Source organism: Cydia strobilella, chromosome Z (assembly GCF_947568885.1).
Source record: "Cydia strobilella chromosome Z, ilCydStro3.1, whole genome shotgun sequence".
NCBI classification, from domain to species: Eukaryota; Metazoa; Arthropoda; class Insecta; order Lepidoptera; family Tortricidae; genus Cydia; species Cydia strobilella.
The window spans coordinates 37,775,413-37,795,527 of record NC_086068.1 but is presented as its reverse complement, the minus strand read 5'-3'; the positions used below and the strand labels follow the sequence as shown (position 1 = coordinate 37,795,527).

Genomic DNA, 20,115 nt, shown 5'->3' with positions numbered 1-20,115 from the left:
TTTATCACACATGTTTTTTACGCAGAATTGATTCATGCAATGAATACTATATTTCTGAATTTCTTATCTACTTATTCCATGAATAGTTACCTAATCTTGAAATAAAAATAACATTTCGGGTTATGCTTAGTGAAGGGTTTTTATGAGGTTAAAGCTGTGTGATTTTCAGGTAAAAACACAATGATCAGAAAGTCATAATATTTATTTTCGAATAAAGTCGTACGCTAATAGTTTTCCAAAGGAAATCGTAATTTTTTTAAGCACGGGCCCAGAACAAACTAGAGCGTTTTTGATTGAAACGGACCTCTTAATAATCGCATAATCCCTAGATTACGATGCAAAAACCGGAATCACGAAATAAAACGGGAATGTTGAGAAATCCTGCAGTTAAACTTAAAAACATAGGAGCAAACTACTCATACTATTCCGTAAAATAAGTGTTGTACTATGCCTTATGGGAAACAGTCGAAGAGATAGTTCAGATCTGGAAACCGCCGCTACCAAATTTTAGTATGTTGTTGGGCATAGTACTGGGTCTCCAAAACTGCCGGGAGACAGCGGCGCCGGCCATCTACTTCAGCGGAATGACGTCATCAAAATGACTCCCGCCTCGTTGCGAATATTGCATATTGCACCCCAGCTATGCGTTGCACATACACGTGTGGGGTATTAAATGAAAGCCAATTAAATGTTCTATATTTTATTTATACATTTATATATTTTGGTACGCAAAATATATAACAGTTAAAGAAAAATTTACAAAGAAATCGAAATGATGTAAAAAAATATTCAATTATTTGGGTTTAGCAACCAAACCAAAAGTTCGACCTTAAAGTAATGTACTATAACATTAAAGGTGACGTCTAAAACCTCACACTGATACAAAAAAAAAACAAAATCTGACCAAAAATTAGGAAATTATGCATCACAATGTATGTATTTGCTAGAACAAATGCATTAAAGTTTAAAAATCCAAATTGGTCATTTTCAGGTTAATCCACTGATGCTTCTAGTATGTTATTAGCAATATGACCTGGATTCTTAAACTGCCGGGAGACCATCTCTATTGTCCCTGACTGACAAATAATGACGTCATACAGATAATCACGGCCGAAATTTGCAAAATGTAAATTATAGCTATACCATGAGTCACACATCCACGTGAGCTACATGTAATGAAAGGTTATTAAATGTATTATTATTAATCTAAACATTGTTTGCAAAAAAATGTATGGTTTAAGAGCTATAAACAAAGAAATAACACTTTTTATAAGAAAAATAGGTGTATATCAAATTTATAGCTAAACTAAAAAAGTTAATAAAATGTTGCGTATATTATTAGAAAAAGCAGTTATTCAAGTTTAGGTTACAGCTCAAATTTTAGATTTCCATCAAAAACTAAGAAGGTTATATACAAAAAAAACTAAAGCGCGCCAACAATTCTACCTATGACGGGCTCATATTATGCAAAGTAATGTCCTTACCCGATAGTTAGGACTGTATAGGTATGTACTTTGCAGGTACCTACAGCCCGTTGTAGGTAGAATTGTTGGCGCGCTTTAGTTCTTTTTGCTAAACTTTCTTAGTTTTTGATGGAAATCTAAAATTTTAGCGGTAACCTAAACCAGAATAACTGTTTTTTGTAATAATGTACGAGCCGCCTGATGGGAAGCAGTCATCGTCGCCCATGGACGTAAGCAACATCACAGGAGCCACTTAAGCATTGCCGACCCTTGAGAACCCTAAATACCCTATTTCTTTGTTTAAAGCTCTTAAACCATATTCTTTTTGCAAACAATGTATAGATGAATCATAATACATTTAAAAACCTTTCATTACATGTAGCACACGTGTATGTGTGTCTCATGGTATAGCTATAATTTACATTTTGCGAATTTCGGCCGTGATTATCTGTATGACGTTATTATTTGTCAGTCAGGGACAATAGAGATAGTCTCCCGGCAGTTTAAGAATTCAGGTCATATTGCTAAAAACATACTAGAAGTATAAGTGGATTAACCTGAAAATGAAAAATTTGTATTTTTTAAACTTTAAAGCATTTGTTCTAGCAAATACCTACATTTTGATGAATAATTTCTTAATTTTTGGTCAGATTTTGATTTTTTTGGTATCAGTGTGAGGTTTTTAGACGTCATCTTTAATGTTATAGTACATTACTTTAACGTCCGACTTGTGGTTTGGTTGTAAACCCCGAATAATCGAATATTTTTTTACATCATTTCGATTTCTTTTTGAATTTCTCTTAAACTTTTGTATATTTTGGTACATAGTGTATAAATAAAATATAGAACATTTAATTGGCTTTTATTTAATACCCCATACGTGTATGTGCAATGCATAGTTGGGGTGCAATATGCAATATTCGCAACGAGGCGGGAGTCATTTTGATGACGTCATTCCGCTGAAGTAGATGGCCGGCGCCGCTGTCTCCCGGCAGTTTTAGAGACCCAGTACCATGCCCAACAACATGCTAAAAGTTGAAAGTGGTTTCCGGATCTGAACTATATTCCCATAAGGCAGTGCGGCTTTTTTTAAATAAGACCAAAATTTTTTTACATCTTAGGTCCTGTCCCGGGAATCAAACTATATCAAGTTTCAACGAAATCGGTTCAGCGGTTTAAGCGTGAGGAGTTAAATTTTTTTTTTAGTTTTGTTTTTATTTCGGAATGGTGTTAATGTGATACGAAAACGATACCAAACACGGCCTAGCAGCTTTATTGATGTAGATATCAAGATAAAATTGAGAGCCCTCAATAAACTTTCAAGAGCGGATATCTCAAAAACTATACAAGAGTTATGGGCTCCTAGCGGAGTGGTGATTGACATGTTCAGGTCTTCTGAGAAGGTTCCAGAGCCCGATCCGCTGTCTGTTTTGGACCCATCAGTAAAGATTCTGAGCTCCCGAGGATTGAGTCCTTCGTAATTGTCGTCCTCGTATAACTGTATTTTGTACCTTTTGTCGAAGATAGCTTGTTTATGAATCCGATCCGTGCCCGAATTGAGCACTGGAAATTCGTCATATACCTTATCCAGGCAAGTTGTGTGAAGAGCTCCTATGATGTTGGACCATATATTAAGGGCTCGCAGCCTTACCGCTGAGAGACTGGCCTCTTGTTGTATGTGTAGGTGCAGCGGTGGAAGGCTTAACATGACCTCCATGGCTGCAGTCGGTGTGGACCTCGTACAGCCAGTGGTGGCCGCGCATGCGAGCCTTTGGAGTCTTTGTAGCTTGTCTCGTACGTTGCCTAGGTTTGTTCTTGGCCACCAAACCAGAGCACCGTAACAGAGTAAGGGGCGGATTATTGTCTTATAGAGCCAGAGAGTAATTTTTGGGTTGAGTCCCCACCTCTTACCAATCATCCTTCTGCATTGCCAGAAGACAACTCCCGCCTTGTCGTTTGTTGATGTGATTGTTCCAGTTGAGTTTACTGTCGAGAGTTAGCCCTAAGTACTTAACTTCATCGGTCAGCTGTAGCTCGGTTTGGAAAAGTGTTGGTCTGGTAAAGTTGCCAAGCGCTCTTTTATTGGTGAACATTACCATTTCTGTTTTAGTGGGGTTGACTGATAGGTCGAATTCTCTACACCAGCGTTCTACAATCCGAAGAGTAGCCTGGGTGAGATCGCAGACTGTACTGGCAAATTTACCTGATATTAATATTGCCAGATCATCAGCGTAGCCTATTGTGTAGAAGTGTTCCTCGTTCAGTTTGGTAATAAGGTTGTTGACTACTAGGTTCCACAGCAGAGGTGACAGGACTCCCCCTTGAGGGCATCCTCGCACCGCCGCCACGGCCTGCGGTTCACCTGCATACCTTATACTTCTTTTGTTTAGCATGTTCATAATACACTTTGTTAGTCCGGGTTCCGCGCCGTAGCTATCCAAGGCATTCCCTATGCTGGTAAAGTGGGTCTTGTCGAAAGCGCCCTCTATGTCAATGAAGGTGCCAAGGCACAGTTCTTTCGCATGGATGGCTCTCTCAATGCGGCTGACGACCATGTGTAGTGCCGATTCTGTGGATTTACCTGAGCTGTACGCGTGCTGGTTGTTGTGCATCGGTGTGTTCTTTAGCGTTCGATCCCTCGAATCCCTGTCGCACAGTTTTTCCAGTGTTTTCAGCAGGAATGATGTGAGACTGATGGGCCTGAAGGATTTAGCCGCCGTGTAGTCATTCTTACCTGGTTTTGGTATGAATATCACGTTCACATCCCTCCATCTCCTGGGCACGTACCCCCAGGCTAGGCATGCTGCCATGATGTTGGTCAGGGTTTCCTGGATGAGCTCTAGACCCCACTGTAAGAGAGCAGGGAAGATCCCATCCGGACCAGCCGCCTTGAAGGGATGGAAACTGTTTATAGCCCACCTGAGTTTCTCAGCGGTGACGACTCTGTGCGCCATTTGCCAGTTGTTGTCTGCTGTACTGTATACCTCATCCTGCTGATCTTCATCGGCGAGACTTACGCATCCTGGAAAGTGAGTTTCCAGGAGAAGGCGTTGTGTCTCTGCAGGGGAAGATGTGTACGTGCCATCGGGTTTCCGGAGTGAGCCCAATTGTGATGTGGTCTTGTACGCTAATGTTTTCCTTACACGGTTGGCGTGGTCTAGTGTTTCGATGCTGCTGCAGAAGTTCCTCCATGATAAGGATCTCCAGTACCGCAGTCTTTTTTTGTAATTGGCCTTGGCTTCATAGTAGTTGTCCCAGTCTACCTCGGCCGTTGTGTTCATGGCCCTGTTGAAGAGTCTCCTGGTTTTCCGTCGGAGTCTCTCCAGTTCTGGACCCAACCACTTGTGTCCCGTTATGGCAGTCCTTGCCGGTGGTTTTAAGGGACACGCCCTGTCGTAGCTGTCTACGAGGGCATCGGTTAAGATGTTTACCTGCTGTTCTATTTCAGTCGGTTCCCGGAAGTCGTCCCTCGGAGGAAGCAGGTCGAGGCTTTCACCTAGGATCTTCCTGAAAGTGGCTCGGTCCGTTTTCCTGGGATTCCTTCGGGCGGTTGGTGTGTCACTAGATGCTAGTAGATTGAAGCGAATCCATCTATGGTCTGAGCAAGAGGCCTCCTGGGAGACGTGCCATCCCATGACTAGTTCACTGACCTCCTCCGAAGCCAGAGTCAGGTCAATAATCGTCCTGCATCGTTTGTTTACGAATGTTGGTTCGGCACCTACATTTAAAATGTTTAGATTAGTAGTCACAAGATATTCAACAAGTGTCTTACCTCTGTTGTTACTGGTCTCCATTCCCCACAGCGGGTATTCCAGGCTGAGTGCATGGGCATCATAAACGCGGCGGCTGCCATCACTGCAAAGAAGGTAGTAGGATCCTCCATCCGCATACTCTCCGACAGTAGAGCAGTCTTGATGGCTCTAAAAAGCCATATAGTCACATCCAAACTTATACACGAATGCCACGAACGACTAATGGAGGTATGTCATAACAATAAGATAACCCTACAATGGATCAAAGGACACAGCGGATCCCGGGGTAACGATGCTGCGGACGAGCTTGCCAGGCAAGGATCGAGTGCGGGAGCGATTGGCCCAGAACCGATCCTCCCGATACCGTTTAGCAAGGTACGCTCAATGCTGCTGGCACGTACAGGGAAACTACACACAGAACATTGGCTAAACCAGACTGGATGCAGACAGGCCAAACAAGCCATGCCTGGCATCAACGGAAAGCTCACAAGGGTGCTCCTTCAATTAGGAAAGACCCGACTGAGCATGGTAACCAGTGTCATAACAGGTCATGGACTATTTAACAAACATCTTTTTATAACAGGTGTCACAGACAGTCCCCTATGCAGAGGATGCATGGAGACAGAAGAAACAGCCTCTCACGTGGTGCTGGAGTGCAGCGGAGTGGCCCCATACAGGGCAAAACATCTCGGATCCCCGAGAGACCTCCCCGAGGTCCTACTCAACATCAAAGGTTTGATAGGTTTCCTCGAGGAGCTGGGCTGGCAGGACTAGCCCACCCCCATGTCACGCAAAATAGGCGCCAGTCGTCGAGTTGCGGAAAATCGCCCGAACTACAATACAATACAACTATACAAGATATCGAAAAACTTGTAACAAATTTAATCCTTTCATTTTGTGAAAGTTGCCATGTCGATAAGACGCATAGTTTCCGAGATATAATCGAAAAACAGAAAAATGGAACCTTCACTGGTATCGTCCTGCTGGTCGGACATAAAGATAATTCCCTCGGGCCCAGATTCATTGAGTGACAGATGCTGTGTTTCTTGTGATGCTAGGAGTAATTGTGTCAATGTTGGATGCGTATTAGTGCCTGTGATGACCCTCAAGATTGTCTGGATACTCTCGCTTTGGCTGACGAGTAGTTTTTGCTGCTCCATTATTATGGTATTACACAGATCTAGTTTGTCTCTCATGCCCGTAATTTATTTTGTGAGATTAGATATTGTGTCCACCAACCTGTTAACCGCCGCCGTATCTGTAGTCACTTTGTTCTTTACTGGTGCCATTTATTAGGGTTCCGTATCCAAAGGGTATATAAAAACGGGACCCTATTACTAAGCTCCACTGTCCGTCTGTCCGTCTGTCCGTCGGTCCGTCTGTCTGTCTGTCACCAGGCTGTATCTCATGAACCGTGATAGCTAGATAGTTGAAATTTTCACAGATGATGTATTTCTGTTGCCGCTATAACTAACTTGGTGGCGAGTCCGGCTCGCACTTGGCCGGTTTTTCTTGCCGTTTATTTTTATAATGTGATTTATATGTCAAAAATATTTAAAATAATGATAAAATGTCACTTAAAATTATATCTAATTAATAAAACCAAATATAAATACGGAGAGCAGTTTGAATTTAGGCAGAATAATAATAATTACCGAATATCCGGCCCATCTCTGGTTATTTGTGCAACACGAGAGCATGCAGTTAGTTTTTGCTACGGATACTAATTTTCAATCCCGAGGAAGCGAAAGATCCTATAATAAAATCATGAGCTACGCTCAAGGAATTTAATATATTTATTACTTATTGTTGTTTATTGTTTATTTATTTATATATTTATATTATTTTGAGCGTGGCGAGGGACTAAGGCACGAAGTGCAAATAAACTTTGGTCTTGTGGAGCAAAATCGAATTTTGCTCACTGTTTTTAAGCATCAAAACACCCTTGTTCGAGTCGCTGAGGTAAAAATTAAGTTTATTGCCTTTTTGCAGTTTTGTCACTCGTCAACCCTTGTCTTTGGTATATCATTCAAAATGCCTAATCAAAATAAACTGTGGATAACGTCGGTTTCGTCGTAATTACGAACAACTACTTAACAATTGTTCAAACAAAGTTTTAAGCGTTTTAAACTCCTTTCCTTTCCTAGATTAATTTCTTGGTTTTGTAAACCCCATGTACCTGTAGCATAAAGTGCCCTACACCCCACACCATAAGCGGGTATAGGCAAACGGTGACAATCGAGTTCTATGAACATGTTACCTCCTACTATTAAATGCAAAAAAGCATCCCATGGGGGATATAAGTAGGTACTACACAAAAACAAAGAAAAGGAAAAGGTCATGTTTGTAAGTGCCGATCATAATGATCATAATTTAATCTTACAGAATGACCGGCAGTCGGCAGTCCGGCACGCATATCCACGCTCCACCCATACGTAGTTATGTAGTTGTGCATGTGTTTATGAAGTGATCTTTGAATTCAAAGATATAATGCATGATGGGTATTTCACTCGTCATGTCATATGATCATTAACCTCGTACCGGTATCAGTCGGAGATTTAATACGAAATCTTAAACATGTTTGGTGTAAACGGTTCTATTATGGCGGACCCCAAACGTTAAGTGATATTATTATATTTATAGGTATGTATTTAATTTCAATGAATGATCTCGATGTCTAGCAATGACGTAGCAGTTAGATTCCTGTACAGCACAGTATATAACTCGGCAAGGTCGGCCCTAGCTCTTAGTGGCGTGAGCACCGTCGTTGGCTGCCTCTTGCCTATTGTATTGTCTTATGGCCTCGCAACTTGTGATTAGCTCGGTTCTGGCAGAATGACTAAGTCTCTCTCGGTAATAATTTTCTTGCAAGTCGTTAGCAGTGTTTTCCCGAAGGATTTACGTAAGTGATTGTGTGAGTCCAGTACTCTAGCTATATGCAACCGTAATGTGCACATACCGCAGGTCAATAATTATTAATCGTTCATTAATAAGTACAATTGTAATTTTTTTAAGTATACCGCCATACAGGCCGTTCAACTTCGCCCAAAAGAACAAAACACATATATTTATATTTAGATAGGTACCCCAACTAGCAAAATATAGTCATATAGAAGTTGAGTCAACGTTTTACATGCAACATCTAGTCTAATTTGGTTGGTCATATAAACGTAAGGTAAAACGGTTAAAAAGGCGAAAGTGGCGCAAATTATAAAACGTATTGAACGTTTGCATACTTCGCGTAGGCTGAATTTGTATGGGAAGGTCACATTATCGGTAAAGTTTATGATGATATTTAGTTTTTTACTATCGCGCTCTTCGTATATTTGAAATATTAACAATTTATAACAATAATTCTTAATGTTTTTTTATCGTTAAGATTAGCCATTTTGGTAGAAGTCATGGATTTATACTTACACGACTATAATATAACTAACTTAAGTTAATGTTTTTTTAATGACTACAAATGTGCGTCATTGCGAATGTTTTAGGGTTCCCTAAAAACTAGGAAAAACCACTGGACATAACAATCGTAGTGTATTATCTTCCATTTTTTTATTGTAACATCTCTTAAATGTGCTCTAAATGATTTGTTTTTTTTTAGAACACGAAAATGGTCTAAACAAATCTCAAGCTCGGTGGCCTTGGCAGGTGACTCATTTTAAATTATCAGAAAGATGCATTGGATGCGGGTATTCAACTCATCTAAGCCGTTGCTTAACCAACCAACCAACTAACTTTTTTATAACGAAGAAAGAAAATGTGAAATACTTGTTGCATTACGGAACCATTCAAGTTTTCTGGGGCACATTCTTAACCAATGTTGATGCTCACGAAATTACGACTGATGTTTTATAACCTTAACTTAAAATCTTTTTAAAAACATATAGTTTAATAAAAGAAATATAACAGGTTCGACAAGAACTAAAGGTTTTTCAAAGTTATTGTTTAACGTTAATATAACCAACTGTTGAATAAAAGGTAGATAACAGTCACACTGATATTTTTTTGTCATATTAAAGTTATCCTCAATACCACTATATAAGTGTCAAATTAGGGTTATATGAAATCATTTATACAATAATAAAGTTGTATAGACATTGTAATAATGACGGTAATATAACTGTTCTGTCTTTTCAAAAACCTTTATTAGACTAAAACGTTTTTACGATTTTGTAACTGTATAGTAAACGTTTTTTTAAACCATTACAAGATCGTTGTATAATTAGGTCGCAAAAACGTTTATTTAACATAATAATTAGACTATTTGGTAGGACGACTTAACTGTCAGATTTATAACGTTTATTTGTCAAACAGGTTTACTGAAAACCACTATAAAAAACTTATATGGCTAAAAGTCGTATAGCTCTTGATTTATATGACTTGTTTGCAAATTGGAACATATATCACGAGTATGTGTATACGAGTAAAAGTAACGAAACCACAATTAATGCCTACCTGTCCTAGTTGACCTTTTAATCTTTTATATACTTAAGTTTCCTGGACAAAACTTTAATTAGATACTTATTACAAAGTAGTAATGAAATCAAATTGCTAAATATAATAGGTACCTACACTGAAAAAACAGGTCCCAATAGGTTTTGGCGCTTTAAATTATTTTATTATTTTGAAATTAATAAACGTAATTAGGTGCATTCATTGTGTTTCTCATACAGTAACAAATCGTTTTGATTTACGCAGAGTAGCAGATTTGACTGGAAGGTATTAACCTTCCAGTGAAATATATGTATAACAATAGGCTATCTAGTGCAGTAAAACAACTTCTTCTGCGTTACACGTGTAATTTAGCACTTATACAAAAATATTTTGGTTCGGTTCGGTTCGGTAATTAGGATCACATTTAACACGGTGTATAAAATGACGACAATTTTCTCCAAAATTTATAAAAACACTTTTTCAACAGAATAATTTAACGGATGGTTGTGGGTGTCTGTCTTCCGCATAAAGGGAAAAGGAAAAGGTATAAGACAGGAACTCGGCTGAAAATTTAGCTGTGAAGGAAAAAATGGATTAATGAGATGTGAGCGGTATGGAAGATGATGGCTGATTCAATGGATGATGAAAATCTAAATTCAAAACCGAATACTTATAACGCCCGTCAAATGAGACTATTTGAATTTTGAGAAAGTTTTACAAATGCGGATTACAGATACTTAACAAAGGTTGGCAAAACTAGAAGAAAATTACTATGGCAAATAATTAACTGGTTACAAAAAAGGAATCGGATTTATAACATTATAATAAACTAAAATAAAAAATAATCTTGAAGCTTGAAAAACTAGGGTTCGAATAGAGCACGTCAAGCCGCAGCTCGCCAGACCCTCAGTTCTACCTTCTACCTGACCGAACCGCGCGGACCACGGGCTCGAGTCCTTTGATGACGGTTGCCGATCATCCCACAAGATCGGCACTCACGAGCTCCCTCCGGGGCCCTCCCAACGGAAGGCTTAAAACGCTCTCCTTAGCATCGCCTTCCGGAGACCTGAGCCCTCCCAACGGAAGGCTCAAACGCACTCCTTCAGATACGCTTCACAAAACCTTTTCCAGCAACTAACTGGTCTATGAGCACATATGTCTTTGCAGATGAAAATCGTTCGTAATCACTTTGGATATCACCCAAATCACATAAAAATATTGACTCCGCGACTTAAAAATCGCGAGCACACAAAATACAACGCTCTGCAGTCCCAGATTCAGTCACACAATTCCAGGGAGTAAAAAAATGAACAAGATAATTGCACTGTTCCGACTTTTCTCTCTAAGTCTCTCGATCGATCTGACGTCTTTCACAATCCCGAACATCTCAAAATTTCTCATTCAAAATTAGCGCGAACATTCTCTTAAATCTATAACTGCCAGCTCTCTTTAACACAAAAAGGCTAATTTCTTCGGCAACCGCCATATAAGCTCCATCTAACCGTACTTGCGTGAATCAATTCACACTGTACGACACGACTAAACGAACAAGCAAACTAGACATGACAGACAAGCAAGTAGCTTCCAAGAATGACGACAGATGTAGCGTCATGCTACAGCATCTCTCTACCAAACAAAGAAACAAACAAACAACAAAACAAGCAACAACAACAACAAGAGAACCCTAAACAAATTCCAAAATAAAAAAACAAAACCAAGCAATCATTATTAACATTACCTCTAAAGACTAACCTAATAGATTACAAGATGACACGAAGCCAACCAACGCGTCACGCGGTCCAAGACGTGACGGCTGGGATAGGACAGAAACTGCACCTAGCCACAGGCCTTGATCCCTCACATCGAGTCATCAAATTACATAGTCAGGCTATCATAGACCGGGAAAGATAAACGAGGTCTTAAGCACCAGCGGTAAAAAAAGGTCAAATCTGGACAAAAAGAAGCAAGGAAATGCTCAATAGAAAACAAAAAAAAAAAGATAATAAACGAACCAAGTAAGGCTTACCGATAAGGGAAGGGCGGACTAAAGCACATTTTAGAATTTTGAGAATACTGAACGGGCCGAAAGAAGAAACTTATTACGTTTTCGGCACTGTATTGTCAATATTATATGTAATACTTTTCAATGTCACTTTTCTGTAATGACTGTTTGTGCCATTCAAAAAAAAATCATCAAATTATCCCGGCTTCGTCTCGAGATTTAAATTTACCATGTAGATGTTTGGAGGTTATCAATGTTGTCGATGATAAGCAAAACAAATATATCAATCATAAAACAGGTATTTGTTTATTGTAAATGGAAACAAAAATATAATTATCCTTATAACTATTACATAATAAACACATCATATAATTATCTCTCTGAATACCGATTCGGTAAAATTATTATGATTTATGATCGGCCTATTGTAAAAATTCACAAACACTGCGGACTCGCCCGACCAGCCAGCAGTTTTTCGAATTATATCTACTGAAACACCAGCAAGGCTAGCTGCCGACGTGGCCGAGTGACGCGTGCTATGTGGGCGGAACATATCGACATCGACTCCGCTCTCTTCCATAGCCTGCTTTATCCACCGTCCGATTGTTTGGGACGATGCGGCATGGTAAGGTCTCTTATAAGTTAGTATAAGTTTTGTTTCATTTGTAGGCCGATTATTTTGAGTAACATTAATATAGGCTAGAAGTGTTTTCGCTGCACAAATACTACATTTTTCATCAAAAAATGGCAAATCAATTATAGGTTGAGATCTTCCAACGGCAGACGTTTTGACTATGTCGGTGATCTTAATAATAATTCTATTATTAAATCTTTGAATATTGTTTAAACGAATCAATGATAATGTTTGCGTTCTCTGACCAGTTGCTAAAGCTAACAAAATAACAAGTTTTTTAGTAATATGTTCAATCGGCAAGGTTTCGTTAGGGAATAAATTTGAAAAATAATTTAATACAATCATAGGATCCCATGTAACAGTGTATCTTGGGAAGGAAGGTTTTAATCTAAAAACTCCTCTGAAGAATCTTTTAAGACAATCATCTTGACTAATAAAATTAACTGAAATTACCGAAATAGCCGAACGATGGTTATTTAACGTACTATAAGATGCACCATCTTGTAGGCAACGATTAAGAAAATCTAATAAGTTATTGATTTTTACATCAAAAATATCATTAATTTCATTAATTTGTCCATATTGCCACCAGAATTTTAAGCTGGACGAATATTGCGATAAGGTATTTTTTGATAAGGACAATACCATCACTTGTACGGCTGAATGAGGAACTTGTCTTCTCAGGAACGCTTGCCTGACAATATAGTCACAGCCAGGGAAAGCTGGTGGTGTAGGGGATGAATTTGCCTGAAAACAGATGAAAGCAGATGCTTACTTGGCGGAAGTATAATAATTTCGCTAACTGAAAGCGATATTAATAACGGATACCACGCCTGAGATGGCCAGTTAGGAAAGACAAGTATGCCGGTGGCCTTATCGGTTATAATTTTTTGCAACGTTTTTAGTATAAGAGAAAACGGTGGGAACGCATAGAAGAAATACCTATTCCAGTTAACTGTGAAAGCATCTACATTAAAGGCATACGGGTCCCTCTTCCATGAAATATATTTATGGCATTTTGCGTTAACTCTGGTAGCAAAAAGATCTATTTCCGGCTGGCCAAATAATTTAACTATTTTGTCGAAGGCTTGAGAAGACAGTTCCCATTCTGTATCAATATTAACCTTCCTAGATTCTGAATCAGCATCAATATTACGTGTAGACTTTATATAGGAGGCATAAATAAAGATTTGATGCTGTTCACACCACTCCCATATATTACGTGTGATTCTGTTCAAATGCGGGAATTGGACACCGCCCATTCTATTAATATAAGAAATGGCAGTGGTGTTGTCGATACGTAATAAGATTTCACAATGATTACATTCTTTTGCAAACGATTTCAAGCCTAAGTAAGCCGCTAAAAGTTCCAAGTAATTTATGTGTTGTTCTCTTTCTGTAGATGTCCAGAAACCCCCAATTTTCTCCTCTCCACAAGCGGCTACCCAGCCAGTTGTGGAAGCATGCGTGAATATTTCTAAAACATAATTAAATGTACGAATAGGGTTGTAAATATTAAGGATATTATTTTCCCACCAGTTTAGATCCTCACATAAAAACCTTGGAACTTCCATGACTCGATCATAATTATCGAATTCTAAGAGGGCTAAATACTTAGCTCTTTCTAAAGATTTCGTATATACCCAGCCATATCAAACTGCTGGGCACGCTGCTGTTAGTGTACCTGTGTACCGAGCAAAATCTCGAATCCGTATCTTATCTATTTTTTTCAATTTTCTTGTAAGCTCTATAATAGTCTGTCTTTTTTTTAAACGCAGTTCTAATGTCACATTTCGTGAGTTTAAAATGAAACCAAGAAATTGACAAGTTTGACTCGGAATCAAAACACACTTTTTGTAGTTAATAATAAATCCTAATTTGGTAAATAGCTTAATCGTTTCTGTTGCATTCTCTATGCACTCCTCGTATGTATCTCCGATACATAGAGTGTCGTCTAGATAGGATACGGATTTATAACCCCTCGATCGCAAATAAGTCATTACAGGTTTCATAATTTTAGTGAATACGGCGCCGAACAGAGCCCAAAAGCGAGAGCACAAAATTCATACAAAATACCATTAAACGAAAACAGTCTAAGGATACAGTCTAAGGAAAAAACGTGCCTCGAAAATCACGAAAATTTGATTCTCGATCAGATGGCTCCACTAGTTTTGGCCTACACTCGTATAGAGGGCGTTGACTGTTTCGTTTGTTATTTATAATTTTAACGCATACCAGTGAAAGAACATGGGTCAAAATCATATAAAAATAATTAATGCAAATAAAAAATTCATTTATCCATATTTAAATACATTTTATCGTATTTTTATAAATATTTATTTTTAGTTTTAAAGTGTGTCGACAGATGGCAGTGAATTTACTGGGGTTACAAAATTTACTATGACAGTACCGCTCTAGTATAAGTTACTCTATGATTAAACGAAAAGCGTAAATATTTACGATGTTCAACATCAATCGGTACCAAAAAATATGCTTCCGTAAGGTCCAAATTAATCATAAAACAATTAGACGTCATAAGCTTTACGGCCGTTCTCGAGTCTTCCATCTTAAAATGCTCTGCGAGTACAAATTTATTAAACTTTTTAAGATTTGAAATAAATCTCATATCTCCATTACTTTTTGGCACTAGAAAAATACTTGATATAAATTGACCATTAACCGGCTCACAACGTCTAATTGCTTGAATTTCTAGCAAATGTGATATTTCTTTTCCAATAGCCGAGGATTCGCTACTACTAAACGATTGTTTAGGGTACAAAGCGGGATCTTGATGTGGTATTTCAATAAAGGGAATTTTGTAGCCCGAGATAGTATCTAGGACGTTACTATCGGAAGTAATAGTACGCCAAGCATTAAAAAAGAATCTCAGTCTACCTGCCTGTACCTCTACGTCGCACGCCGGTACGGGGATCTCGACCGCGGCGCCGGCCGTCGGCTGGATGCGGGCGGTGCTCGGCGCGGGGCGCGCGGGGGAGGGGCCGGCGCTCGGCGCGGCCGCGGCGGTGGCGGCGGCGGGGCCGCCCGCTGTGCTCGCTGCCCGCCGCCGCGTTGTACTGGCGGTCGGTTGACGCGTTGCTGGCGCGGCGGGCCCGTCCAGTTTAAATTACTGGATGAAGTAGATGGTGCCGTAGGCGCGATCAGCTCTCCTGTCTTCTTTATGCCTCTTGACGACTTGATGAACTCTCCCAAGTTCTCCCCGAATAGGAAACTGTCGCGTGGCCGTTCTTTGAACAGAGTGACATATGATTTATCTAATAACGGCATAATTAGTGACCGCCGTGTGTCTGTCTCTAAGAAGTGAGAGTCGGCGAGAAGCTTGCCGGCGTCGTTGAGTATTTTAACAACCTCCGAGCCCTTCATAGACTTTGTTAGTTTGCCGGACATAGCTTTTCGCGCGGAAACGCGGGCATCTCTGCTCCGGCACGTTTCGGTTAGCATGGCAGACACTTCTGGGTTTAGCACTGGAGGCTTTGACAGGGGAACGTTTTTAGGAAACAGATATTTCTTTAAAAGGTCTTCCTTGATTTCCTTTGCAAGACCCGTTTTAAGTATGGGCTCCCATCGCTGAGATATATCTTGCAGAATATCGTCTCCCCACTGAGGGGTATCCGTGACGGAATCCCCAAGTGCAAGAAGCAAATCAGGGTCTACATTGGGTACCTGGCCGGCTGATGATGATGATGGATCATTAATTTCCTCTACTTGTGTAGCCAACTCGGTGCCAGGTTCTTCAACCACATTATTTTCATCCGTGTACAGCACCGTCTGGACGACGTCGTTATTGAGATGTTCTGGAAACATCGAATTTAAATTGAATATATTGAAATAACACTACTTTCCTGCTGAGAGGAAAAAAATATTACAAAAGAGGGTACACTTGGTACAATCTTTAATAAAAGAGGGTACCATCTCCAAATTATTGTATAAATAAAGGTTGGTTGCACTTAACTCGAGCGCAACGTATAAAAATTGGTTAATATCTCGTATTAACTCGAAATAAATATCACTGGTCAATATCTCGTATTGACTCGGGAATTTTTTAGTCTACTGCCTAACATCTCGTGTAAGATCGGAGACAATAATAACGACGAAATTTAAATTACGTAGATACTAATTTAAATAAACCTTCTGGTTGTACATCTATCGCCTCATCATCGCTCGAATCGCTTCCACTGGAGTAGATCATGCGACGTCTTCGTTTTGTTGTCGCCAGCTTAGCTTCATAGTCCTTTATTTTTCTTCTCCAACGGTCTTCATTGGTTTCTTGATGTGACCGTTTCGACATTTTTATTTAAATCACTATATTTAAGTATGTATTTTTATAGCCAAGTGCGTAGTGCACACGCGCGCACGAAAGATAATGACGGGCCAGGCTAGCGGCGGAGTGAACCTACCGGACAGGGTAGTTGGAGTGGGAAAAGTTGTTTTTTGTCTTTCTTACTCTAACGTTAATTAGCTAAAGTAGCGTAGCGGAGCTACTACATGGTAAATTTAAATCTCGAGACGAAGCCGGGATAATTATATGCATATTATAAAATAACCAAACCAAAGAAATAAAGGAAATTACACTACAATAAATACTTTAATAATGTTAAAAATTTGTCCCAAACTATGCTATTTACCTTTCACTGGAAAATTAACTGCTCTACCATCCGGAGACTAAGAACTTTAAATACACATTTTCCTGTTTTTTTTTGGATAAACGGATATATAAACATTTACTACATGACTGGAGCATACATAATATTATTAGTTACCAACAGTACATAATAGTAGTTTATGTGACTGCTACATATTGAAAGGCATTAAAACTCGAGTGTGGGTTTATGAAACGAACGTAGTGAGTTTCATAATAGAATCACACGAGTGTTTTAATGCCTACTTATGTACAGTTACATACACTGCTTTATCTACACACATATTATAAACTTTCTATGATATTTATTTACTAACCTCATATTACAGCCGACATTGGGGCATACTTGCTCTCTGGCGGAATTCGCGGATATGAGGTGGCGTCTCCGAAATATCTTTATCGCACATTTTACACGAAACTTTTGCTAAAGTTACTTTAAAAACAACAAAACAAATTATTTTTACCTACAAACTAATTAAAAACTGCACGTCAAATGGCGGTAAAGAAAACTTTTTTCACGCATGTCACGCATCCGTAGTTTTTTTAAATTCAGAGACAAACTAGAGTGGGGGTCGATTGCCATATCGTTCAATACCAACTAACAAGCGTGATTTGTCACATTTGTATGCAATTGACATTAAATTTCATTTCGAATAAAACGTCATCTCGACTGATATTAGAATAGAGGTCAAATCAAATTTCTTTGTTTTTCAGAGATGTTCGAAATTTGAATAAAATAATAATATCGAAATCGATGTTATTATTTAGCTATAATAACATTTTCACAAATAAAAAATTTGCTCTAAGAAAACAGTTTATCTTAATGTTGGTCATTATTTACGGATTTTGAAGGCATCATAGAGGGTATGGATGGTATATCTCTTATGGCAGAATTGTTGCAAAAGTGACCGCTTTCAGCTTTAAATAATAGTTCCTAATCTCTCCGGTGGCGCTAGTGAGGCTCTGGGACATGAGTATAACATGAACCAACAAATAACCCGACCAAATTACGTAGGTTATTTTTGGTAGTATTTCGGTGTATGGTGGCGCCGCCTAATTACTGTTTTTTGATGGACACTTTTCATACATAGAGATTTGGCTCCTTTATATAATCTCCATGATAGAGGGTTAATGATATGTGTGTAGATAAAAGTATTAAAGTAAAACTTTTATTCTATCGCCTCAAAAATTTTGGTCCGTCAGCTGTATGTAGCATTACAGAATTACAGCATTAGTTAAATTCTTCTTTATTTCCAGTACTTAAGAGTTCATAGTCTTTAAAATAAGCTTCATTATCGGACTAATACTTAATTCACGAAGGCTGATATTTGCTTGTAATTTCATACAAAATTATAAGAACAGTAAACCTTATTAACCTTAAATACGCTAAGGTTTAACACGTCAGACTATCTGTCAAATTCTACGGTGAATGGCAAATAGTCATATCATAATAGGAAGTTTACAGTCACATACGACTTTTTGTTTTCGAACGTCACGGGAGTCATGATTCCGTCAAACAATTCCAACGGTTGGCTACTTGCAAGCCGAGCTCGCAAGTGTGTAGACATTTCGAAAACCCCAGTGTAACGTGACCGTGAGATCCTTAACAACCTATGCGTAATCGGAGAGCTTACTTATACCGGTTTCTTTAGTCCTTGACTCGCGTATGATAAGATTGATAATAACTAAGCGATAATTAATTACAGCGCCATTCCGTGTTGACTAGTTAAATTACATTGGCGTTGGGCGAGCTTTTGTAAGATAATTTTAAAGAGGATATTTTATTAAGATTATAAAAGCGATTTTATTACCCGGCTGCGTCTTACGCAGGCGAATGACTCGCGAACGCGAAGCGAAGCGGCGCGACGCGGCGGCCCACGCGGCGAGGAAGAAACAAACCGTTGATACGTATGGAAGTGTCCTAGGTGAGCGTTCTGCGCGCGAATGCGATGGCCGTCTATAATACACGTGCACGGGTTTGATGCTGGAAAATATATTATGCTTGTATAAAGTAAAATGTAAAAATGTTATTAACTTACCGATCGTAACCGACGGTTAACCACTGGATACTAATCTTGTTTAACCGACCCTGTTATAATGCTACTTAGCAGAAGCGCATGCATGTCTCGTTGCTTATATCTACCCGCTTTAGTTTTAACAAATAATATAATAGTTTTCGATTGTTGTATGCTTAGTTGTTTTGGAATTGGCTTTGTATTTATTATTTTGTATAATTATTATTAATTACACTCTCCTTTGTATTAAGTTAAGTGTAAACATGTATTTCTCAGGAAGTGATTATTCTTGTAATCTTTTGGGAAATAAATATCTAAAACCTAAAAAATATCGACCTTATTCTTATTTAAGAAAGTCGATTTTTGTATTGTGTGTGTTAACAGCGCCATCTATGGGACACTCTCTATTCTCTATCGACCCTAGATAGCTTACCTACATTACGCACCCACCAGGGTACGTAGTTCACAAGACGGTCCATAGATGGCGTTAATCAAATTAGGATGGAAATAATTTTATTTCTTTTCCCTATAAATTACAATTCCCTATAAACCTATAAAAAATCAAATGTGAGTCGACTAATCAAATGTAATCCGGTATATTACATGTGTCACATTTCTAGCCGCGCCGTATTCGCGTCAAAAAATCAAACGGATTGATCACGCCCGCTTCGCGCCGCTTCGCCATCGCGTCAAGATCGCTCATCTAGGACACTTACATAGGTAAGAACGGTTTGTTTCTTCCGCGCCGCGCCGCCTGACGTTCGGGTGCATATCGCGCCGCTTCGTCCCGCGTCGCGTTCGCAACGAGATCGCTCACGTAGGACACTTCTATGGGTATCAAAGGACTGATTTAGCCGCGTCGCGCCGCTTCGCTTCGAGTTCGCGCAAGACGATACGTAAACCGAAAAATTTATCGATTTTTTTTAGTTAAATGACTACAATCTGAAAAAAAGTTTTACTTGCATCATAGAGTTGCATCGTAGTTTCATAAAACTACACAATAGGCTTGATGACAAAATTTTATTAATGGTTTCAATCGGTCAGGTTTGTTTTTGGGATCAAATGTACGTGTATGGGACCCTAAGTATTGTATTGTATATTTAATTATGTAAGTACTGCGGAATGGAGTATCGAGACAAACCATTCTGGTTTAAC

General features: G+C 39.0%; 2 protein-coding genes across 3 annotated transcripts in view; one reads left to right on the top strand and one right to left on the bottom strand.

Annotated features, from left to right (window-relative positions):
* LOC134754875 (uncharacterized) overlaps positions 1–20,115 on the bottom strand; it is a 55,478-nt gene that overhangs the window by 32,236 nt on the left and 3,127 nt on the right. The gene's annotated exons all lie outside the window — the stretch shown is intronic.
* The window catches only part of LOC134754925 (uncharacterized), a 43,820-nt gene continuing 31,654 nt past the window's right edge, over positions 7,950–20,115 (top strand). For both annotated transcript variants that reach the window (XM_063691404.1, XM_063691403.1), the window contains exon 1: positions 7,950–8,117. In XM_063691404.1, the coding sequence (XP_063547474.1) occupies positions 8,051–8,117 (67 nt within the window). In that variant the 5' untranslated portion in view covers positions 7,950–8,050. The remainder of the gene's footprint in view (positions 8,118–20,115) is intronic.